The following is a 10,171-nucleotide window of genomic DNA, read 5'->3' as shown; positions in this document are numbered from 1 at the left end:
GGGGGGCACCAAGGGGAGGGGCGGGGGGGGGTCTCAGCTGCCTCCTGGGGCTAACCCACAACAACAATAATATAAATATTTATATGTACACACATGTATATATATGAATTGGATACTCCAGATATTTCCAAGTTCATGCTCTATTGACATTCTATGTAAAAATGAAGCAGCTTTGCAGAGCCAGTAAAGGTGGATTAAACATGCTTTGAAGTACTATATTAGATTGCAGAAGGCAGAGTGCACCGCATCAGAGTTGATTTTTTTAATATGCAATCAAAAAGCTGCTGTCATCAGGCCTGAGCTTTAATCCTAACATTTTATTCAGCATTAATTCCTAAGAGGTTCTGACCGTGATGACAATGATAAAGAATTAAACTGTCATGGCAGTTTACAGGCTCTCCATGGTTTATGCATTCACAATGCATAAATTTCTCAAAAGCTTTTCAAACTTTGATTTGAAATCAGCAATTCCACAATTACAGGTACCTTACTGAAGTGTTCAGTCCCACAGCTGATGACAGGAATGAAAGAGACTTCACTTTAGGAGCTCACATAAAACAGGAAATGAACAGCAAACTTACTTGCTCAGCATTTGTAACCATAGCCACTTCATTTTTATCAATAAATCTAACAGTAACTCAGAAATAAACATTTTAGTTACATAAACAATCATGTTCTGTTCATTTTCCTTCTGGAATCAAAAGCATGCTTAGTATTATTTTAGAGTTAAAAGATTTCAATTGATTCTTGCTAAAAAGTGAACAGACAATTTACTGTCTGCCCACAAATGGGTCAACTTTAAGAGGGAGACAAAGTAAGACTATTTTTGTCCAGGAGGGATCCAGTATCTTGCTGAAAATTGTAAAGGCATTATTAGGTCCTAAAGATAGTGCCTAAAAATTTGTTTTATAACACTTTTAATTCCTAGTGAGCTGAAAAATTTTGCCATGAACAAATATTTGTATAAACATACTTCATGGCTTAGAAGTATGTTCTTTGATGGCTCATATTTCAAAATATTACTTCTAGTTCATTTACCACCTTTAAGAACCACAAAAGCTATTTACATAGAAGAATACTAAATAGGATTCCTTTACTTTCAAAAATAGCTTCTGTAAAATGATTAGAAACATAAGAAAACTGTAACAGCATATAATTTTTAATCTATATTAAATAATTAAAAAACCAGCAGTGGACAAAAAACAGTGTTCAAGCTTTGCTTCCTAAGCTCACCCTAAAGGACTGTATTTAACATCACAACTAAAACTGCCATGCAAGGATACTGGCTTGACATAGAGAAAACCAGAACTGTTTTATGCATATACAAACATTTTACCTCTGACACAAACATCTCTCACATTCCCAGCAGAAAAAGACTGTTCCAGCAGTGTCTCCTGGTGCTGGATGCTCAAGATGAAGGAAGAAGTTTGATGTGTGCCTTCCTTTCTTTATCACTGCAGTACTGAGCAATGGGAAAGGACACAGACTCGAGGGGATTACAGAGGTGAGGTCCCTGAAAGCATTGCCTCTTCCAAATAAAGCCCTTTCTGCTCTCTGCACACAGGGCTCAGAATCAATCACTCAGCTTGAAACAGGTGAGTGCTTAATGCAAATTTCAGTAAAAAATACTGCAAGATTTGCCCCAAGAAGCATCTTTGGATACTTCTATGAGGAAATTGAGTGTTTTCCAAACAGGAGATATGTACACGCTCCCCAAGAGAATTCTATCAACTGTCAGTGCTCCTGATTCATACTTCAACTGCAGCTGAAATCCTGATGCACCTTTAAACATCTTAGTCACTGAATTGACATATTTGTCCTTCAGTCTGTATCCAAATCCACAAATAATCTTGCAGAAACTTGAAGTGGGACAGTCCACACAGCACAAATGTTCATATCCTATGGATAGCTAAGCTTTTAAATTCAGTTGATCCTTGATTTGAGTGTGGTTTATAGGAAAGACTAGCCAACTAATCATCTGATTTAAATGAAAATCAGCTTACTTTTTTCTAAACACTTGCTCTAAGGATGACCCTATGCTTCCAAAACATAATTTGATAAAGTCCAGACACAAGCATGGTTTTTTCTCCTGGGCTGCTGTGATTACCATAAAAAAGACCTCCTAATCCCACTGAGAACAGAATATAAATTGTTAACCAGTAAAACCTAAATCAGTAGAAATTTATGGAAGCTGAAGGAGGTGGTAGGGGTAGTGAGGAGGAGACAGAAGGAAAACTTCTGGTTCTGAACGTGAACTATTTTAAGAGGCAGACCAACTCCTTCAAGCCAATAAACAGACATCCAGAATTTTCATTTAAATTTCATTTTGGAAGAGAAAAATGGAATTGTATGTGCTGAATAATAAATCTACTTTTTCCTGTGTACTTTAATTAGTAATATAAATCATAAGAAATTAATAGAGCAGGATAGGTTCTGCAGTGGGTTTCTACCAATTACCCAACCAGCATTAAGACTTAAGATTAATTAGGTTAGATCCAAATATATGTTATTCTAGTGGTTCTAGGCTGAATCTGAAGGAGTTCTAAAATCATGAATACAAATGTAGGAGGTCTGCCCACCCAACCCAGCTAGCGCTGTTGCGATATTTTGGGTGAATGTTCATCTGCTTTTGCTCAGAAGCAGAAGTCAATGCAGTGAGCAGCTGGTATTGCTGCAGACCATAGGACTATGAACACAGGAACTGCCAGGGCTGGACATGCCCTGGGCTACCAAGGGCTCCCACTGTCACTGTCATAATGTCTGAAAAATCCTCTTGCCCAGGATTCTTCTCCTGGGAAGCTGAGAAGCCTCAGAGAAAAAGGAAAACAATATTTTCTTATTTGCTTCTCCTGTGTTTTGCTGCTTTGGAATGTGGTTGGAGATTGTTTATCCAACATGTGAATTGTTTTGACTTAATGACCAATCACAGTCCAGCAGGGTCAGGACTCTAGAAGGAGTCACAAGTTTTTAATTGTCATTCTTTGTAGTCTCCTGTCTGTATCCTTTCTCTATTCTTTGGTATAGTTTTAGTATAGCATTCTTTAACATAATATAGATAATGAAATGATAAATTCGCCTTCTAGAAACATAAGAGTCAGATTCATCGTTTCCTTCCTGCCACAGAGAACCCCAAAAATACCACACTCCCTTTGCTGCCACCCAGGCCATGTGCTCACCTGTTGTGACACAGCTGTCACACAGCCCCACTGAGATCACCAACCTGTTTCTGACCCTGGACCCAGGCACTCCCTCAAGAGAACTTAAAAGCCTTTTGATCCCACCCAGAAATCAATTACTGACTGAAGGAACTCCCAATTCCTAACTGTGGTCCAATGAGAATTCCCTCCATCTGGCCCCATACCTCAATTTCCCCTCCTAAACCATATCCTCTGGTAAATACTCCTTGCTTGCCCATGGTGATATTTAACTAAATCCTTCTTCTGGCTCTACCTGGTGTACAAAACATTGCACACAGTCAAGATGTACACTTACTCAAAAATGTTTGGGCACTGAACCTGGGAAGTCTGGGTGCACTGAAGACCAAAACCCCAGTTATCATCAGCAGAAGGCAACTGCACAAGATGTACACCCACTGTCAGTTATGTGACTACTCAGAAAAAAAAAATCAGTCTTGAAAAAATGTTCAGCTGCTTTGGCATGTTTTTATAATTTTCAATTAAAGCAGCCATATACGCAGGAAACTGAAAACATGGATGGCCAAACAGACTGAGTAAAGTTTACACAGGCTTACTCAAGCATGGCATGCATGAGAATATTTCCAGCCAAAGCAATATTTACCTCTTCTCTCTTTTTTAGGACCCATTCCTTGTGTTTCTCTTCAGCTATCCTTTTTCTTCTTTCCCATTCTTGATTTTGCTTCATTTCCTCAAGCTGTTTATTCACTTCCTAATTAGAAAAAGAGTATATATTTCAAAGCTGTGGTGACCACTTACAGCAATACTGGCAGTAGTGCTGCAGTTAAAACAATGTAAGCGTTAGATTTTGGTATATTTTCCTTCATTAAGATTTTGAAGAAGAAGAAGAATGGCAGTCAACACAGAAATACTATGAAATACAATTAATGAAAATCAATAATTTTTAGGATATTAATTGGAAATACGTATTTTAATTAGGCTTTGGAAGCAATTAAATGCATCAAATCATTCCTCAGTTTATTGAAATGCTTTTTTAGTCAGCAGACTCTTAATTTGCAGCAGTACTTTCCTACAATATTTAAAATTTACACTGTGTACTGCTCTGCACTGTGGATGCTATGAAAAGCTAAGTGAAATATTATTCACCTGTGATTTTTAGTACCAGAACTACTAGAACTTTAGGGCTTAACCTAAGGCTTACTAAAGCCAAAATTATTGCAGATTCTAGCAAATTTTCAAACAGGAGTTTTAATTTGAGAGAAGAAATTTTCCAAGTATATTTATATGACACACAGTATATATGCAACCATTTGTATCTCCCCAGTGAAATTAATAAAGACAAAACATAACTAAGGAGACAACTGAGATATCCAGCTTCTCCAACAGTAACATTAACACGAAGTATGAATTTTCAACGAAAATTCATACCTTCAAATACAGACAGATGGAATTATTTCCATGAAACTGATTTTATGGTGCCTACATTGCAGTCAGCTTCAGAGACAACCCCCTTTCTTATGACATAGAACTTCAGTTTAGTAGGACATCAACAGAAGCTTACAGAAAGCTCAAACGCCCACAATACAGACACAATTTGAAAATACAGTTGTTGCTGTATTGAGGCAAAGTTACCCCAAACAACATCTCTTTTGAGTTTCAAGACACCTGTATTGCAGGGATCCTGGTTTCTGTAAAAACTGATTGTCACTGTTGTATTTTCTGGAAAAATTCCTTCACCAGGATTTCTTCTCCTGGGAAGCTGAGAAGCCTCATAGAAAAATGAAAATAATATTATCTCATTTGCTTCTCCTGTGTTTTGCTGCTTTGGAATGTGGTTTGGAGATTGTTTATCCCACATGTGAATTGTTTTTACTTAATGACCAATCACTCTCCAGCTGTGTTGGGACTCCGGAAGCGGTCACGAGTTTTTTGTTAGTACCTTGTTAAGCCTTCTGTAAGTATCCTTTCTGTATTCTTTAGTATAGTTTTAGTATAGCATTCTTTTACATATTATACCATAAAATAATAAATTAGCCTTCTCAGAACATGGAGGCACATTCTCAATTCTTCCTTCGTCCTGGGGACCCTGAAAATACCACAGCTGATGGCACTCTGAGCACTTTACAAGACCCAACTTAATTCCACTCCAAATGTTTATCCACCTTCTTGACATTCAGGGCAGACTTGGTACTAATGTCAGCAAAAGATTTGAAACTTCACTGTTATTTCTCAGGATATCAGTTTAGAATACTTTTATAATGCAAACAGAGCAATATTTTTGTATAAATATCACACATTTCATTCTCTTCTGGCATCTTACAAAAATGTTGATTAAATTTTTCCCCCAAATATAAGGTTTTCACACTGTCTTGCTACAGTTTAACGTCTAATGTTTTCAAAATCTTACAAATTATATGGCTGTTTTCTACATGGCCTTAAGTAATGCTTGTTCTATGACTGTTCTTAATACTGAGTTGAAAGACATCTGCTAGCTTACATTTACATTACCAATCCACAATATAAATGGGAAGTCATGAAACGTTTGGTGCATGTGGATTAACAGGTCAAAGCATATTCCTCAAGTTCAACAAACTACTTTGGAGTACTGCTGACCTGTAAAATTCTGTTCCTGAACCTTCCAGTGGTAGGTGTTCTATAAACAACATGAGGTAGCCCACATAAAACTTTACAGATAATCCCAGAAAGGCTAGGAAAACTAAGGAGGAAATTCAAGGTCAAATAGTTAATCAGTAACTAAAGTGAGAAATTATCTAATTTTGATGTGATTGTTCTAATCACTACCCAACACTTCCCATTTGATTTTCAACAATGGTATAATTTAACCAACTGCAACTACAAACAAAGTAATCAGGAAAAGATAGGGTGCTCTCAATTGTGTCCCAGCCCTGGTTCTCAAGAACTGGTCATCTACAAGGGGGGAAAAGATAAAATGAAGGAAAAAATGCAGCAACAGGGATCCCTTTCCTGGGAAAGGACACCAAAGAGTTGTAAAATTACTTGCTGAGTGGGTAACAACATTGTTCCTCAAAACCAACCAAGTAGCTTGGCATTGTTACAATCAGCACACACTTCATTTTCTTCTACAACCTACATGCAGGCCTATGTACCCATGATGGAAAATTAAGGCAGTAATTATATAAACGTTTTAATCTTCTAACATGGAATCATTACCTGGCAGCCGGATAAACAAAATATTATACAGCACCAGTTTAATGAAGTACAACATGCAGCAAAAGAAAATGCACATGACATGAATCACACCAGCACTGACAAACACAAACACTATGGAGGCCTAAAACACTGGGGAAAAAAAAAAGGAAAAAACAACTACTCGTGTTTCTACAACCAAGGAAAAGAAAATCCTGTGGCTGCTCTCTTCTATTGGACTCCGACTCAGAAGAGCTGGATGTCATCACCTCTGCAGCTCTAGCCTGCAGGCGGGCACGCAGCTCCTTCTCTTTGCCAATGAACCACACTTCCCATGGTGAAAGGTTATCTTTCCAAGGTGACACTTTTCTCCCCCCTGCTGTTTCAGAGTGTTCAGTCCTCCTGAATTAAAAACAAAAACAGAAGAGAGTATTATCTATAATGTATTGGATTGAAAAGTTAAAGTGTTACTGTCTTGAAAAAGTACTTTTCTTTCACGACATAATGTGACAAAAATGACAATTTTTCTACTTGTTTAGTAATCTCCCTAATGGATAAATGGCATTTACAATGCACATCTGACCATCCCTCTCACAGTCTAAATTTCTCTTGCTAAACTCTAAACTGTGGAACAGATTCAAACATTACCTTTTAGGAACTACATTAAAAGAATACCTGTAACATCAAAGTGTCCCTTTGCTTCTCACAGATGGAAGCCAAGGAAAAACAGAGGTTTAATATTAACAACCTGTCTGTGGTCACAAGAAGCTCCATGTATCCAGTGGTCTTCAGCAGAAGCAGAGAATGTTATTTTCTTTGTTCAAGTCTTACACAAGTGGATTCATGGTATCAAACAACCTCAGCATTAAGAGTCCATTCATTACGAATCCACCTGTTCAATCCAAGAAGTTTTCCACCTTAAAACACTTTCACAGAAAATGTGCTTAAGAAATAAACCCAGCATACAACACTTGATGGTATTATACAAGGTATTAGACATTTAATAGGATACCTTACCTAAGTCACTCATGAATAATGCAGCATTCCTAGCCCCAGGTCACAAATCTCTTTTATAAGATTCTATACAGGTACTATTTCATAAGCAACACAGCGTATTAGGGTCCAAGTCAGCAAAATTTGAAAACAGGTAAGGAGATTTCTTTAAAAGATTTCTTCTATCTACCACAAAAGTTTTTTCTTGAGAACAAAGCAATGAAACTAGACTTCAGTTTACTATTTCCCATAGATGTACAGGCTCTGGAAATACCTACCTATATGCATATTCCACTACAGTGAGGAATTCTGTTTGCTGAACCTAAGCTACAGAAGAAGTATCCAACAAGCATATCATGCTAATTATGCTGCAGAAATAAAATTTTTAAATGTAAGGCATCTGTATTTTATCAATATAAAAGTACAATATATTCACAACACAGCAGTACTCCAACACTCAACTGCACAACATTTTCTTTCCCAGTCATCTTCAGAGTACATTTCTGTGCTAGAAAGCATCTGGGGACAAAGTCAGTGTTACAGAGTGTGTCCTACTCTTCCCTGTTGTTTTACCGATGTGTGCTTGCACTAACAGGACTTTGCTGGTCAGCTCAGGGTGACTGATTCCCACTGAAACCTACCTGGAGCAGGTTTATTTCCCCAGACAAACCAACTTTTACGGTGTGAAATGCAAAATAACAGAACTGACAGGGACACCCTGACAATGCAAGGACAGACCAAAGACTCACCAGCCCCACACATTCTGCTGCACTCCAGGGCTTTTATGCTGCAGCACTAATAAAGACCAAAACTTTAACAGAGGCAGCTCTTAAACACATACATATAACAAGAGATGCCACTTAAGAATGCCTATAATAACACATTTTGTAAGAAAATAAATCTCTGAAAGTTCATTAAAGGACAAAAGTATTACACATCCACCTTCAGGAAAAAACCCCATAACTCTGTACAGACTTGACATTTTGGGCAGGGATACTTCCTCAATACACTCTTTTGCTTTGTGTGATTTGCATTATGGCACCTAGTGGAACACAACTGACAAATTAAACCAACCTTAGAAAAGGTACAAATAGGAGAACAAATAAATTAGGGAAAATAAGGTTTATTATGTCTTTTCTTCTATCAGTACTCATGAAATTGAAGCCGTCAATTTCGCAAAAAAAGTTATTCACAGTAATAGATTAAAAACTTACTGCAGACAAGTAAGAAATAACACAAAATGAAACTTAAACAGAAGAAAGCACAAGCTCAGTATTAACACCTGTTTGGAGAAACACTTCTCCAATACTGTGTCTAAAGCTCTCCAATTGCACCAGAACCCAGGCTTCCTTGGTGGGCATTGCAGCCACCAGTCACACTCTCCTGGCACACCAACCATACATGTTAAACCATACACACCTTGAAATTCACAGGACCATTTTCTGAAATTCTAGCAGTTATGGACTTCTTCAAAATAATTAAAGTAATAGACTTCTTAAAATAACCCATTCTCAAGTACACATTTAGCTGTAAATAAGTATTTTAAATCAAACTAGACATATTTGGCATTAGACCTAAGTCTGATTAACAGTGGACAGTGATTATCATTTGCTGTATATTCACTAAGGTGACACATCAAACATAACACTGGATCCACAACCAAAGTACAAAAATGCCTAACAGCATTAACAAGGCCTTGCTTTTGCCATTTTTTGCAAATATTGCATTTCCCACATTGAGTAGCTGCTTCCAGCTAATTTTTGTGTCGTTTTAAGAGGACAACAACAACAACATTCAGAGAGTATACATACATAGGGAGCTGCGTAAAAAATGGTTTTCATTATTATACTTCTAGTATCTTAGCAGCTACAGACAGAAGCTGCCATATGAACACAAGGTAGGCACTTAGTGCAGCACAGCAGCAGGGTTACCCAGCAGCACAGGGTGTATTTAGCCCACTGTTTAGTCATGTGAAAAATGCATATTTTATGATTGGTTTTTCACAAATATTCAAATGAATATTACATGTGTTATGTTAGAAAGCTATGCTGCATTAATTTTCTTAAGTAGTGTGTTAAATACGGTTTTAGGTTATAACATAATGTTAAAATATAAACTATGCTATGTAAGACACTTTTTTTAAAGAAAGGACTTGGACCGAGATAGCAGCCACAGGATATCCAAATCTTTTACAGAAAAAGAATTTATTGCTCCATTATCAGAAGAAATGAACTTCTTCCTGCCGTGCTCAGTCCTGAAGAGCTGTCAGGATTAAGAAAAAGTTGACACTGACCAGAGAGAATCCTTTGCTTGAATGGAAGTTACGTATCATGTATGAGGTGTATGAATATGCAACAGGCTGTTGTTTTTAAGGGTTAATTCTCTGTTAACGTGGGTCCTTTTTCGAGCTTATTTTGCCCAGAAAAAGGTACCCAGATGTCCATAACTCGTTTCTATTGTCTCGTGTTGTCCTAATCCAAATTGTCCAAATTTTTGTTACTCTAATAATATTACTATTTTTATAACCATTTTATTGCTATTAAACTTTTTAAATTTTAAAAACAAGTGACTGGTGTTTTTCATAGTCAGACTGCCAGCTCAGGCTCCAAAAGTGGCTGTGTTCAGCCGCACCTCAGTGCTGCCAGACAGCACTGTAGCAACAGGCCTGAGTCAGGAGCTGTTCCCAACAGCCTCTGAAGCTGCAAAGACGTGCTGCAGCTTGAACAAACTGCAATGAACTCCAAAGGGCACGAACAAAATTGCTCATTTGGAATATTATAGAGAGAGCTAACAGAAAAACTGAAAGAAGGGACCATAAAGCAGCTGGTTTCTTCACTCAGAAGCTTCTGGCTACA

General features: G+C 37.4%; 1 protein-coding gene across 1 annotated transcript in view; it reads right to left on the bottom strand.

Moving 5' to 3' along the window:
- CCDC34 (coiled-coil domain containing 34) overlaps nucleotides 1-10,171 on the bottom strand; it is a 19,799-nt gene that overhangs the window by 8,776 nt on the left and 852 nt on the right. Inside the window, exons 2-3 of the mRNA XM_005426946.2 lie at nucleotides 6,593-6,725; nucleotides 3,799-3,906 (exon numbers count right to left, since the gene is read on the bottom strand). Of these exons, the coding sequence (XP_005427003.1) occupies nucleotides 3,799-3,906; nucleotides 6,593-6,725 (241 nt within the window). The remainder of the gene's footprint in view (nucleotides 1-3,798; nucleotides 3,907-6,592; nucleotides 6,726-10,171) is intronic.

The sequence above is a fragment of the Geospiza fortis genome, unplaced genomic scaffold (assembly GCF_000277835.1).
Source record: "Geospiza fortis unplaced genomic scaffold, GeoFor_1.0 scaffold113, whole genome shotgun sequence".
Taxonomy (NCBI): domain Eukaryota; kingdom Metazoa; phylum Chordata; class Aves; order Passeriformes; family Thraupidae; genus Geospiza; species Geospiza fortis.
This window is presented reverse-complemented; position numbering and strand designations above follow the sequence as displayed.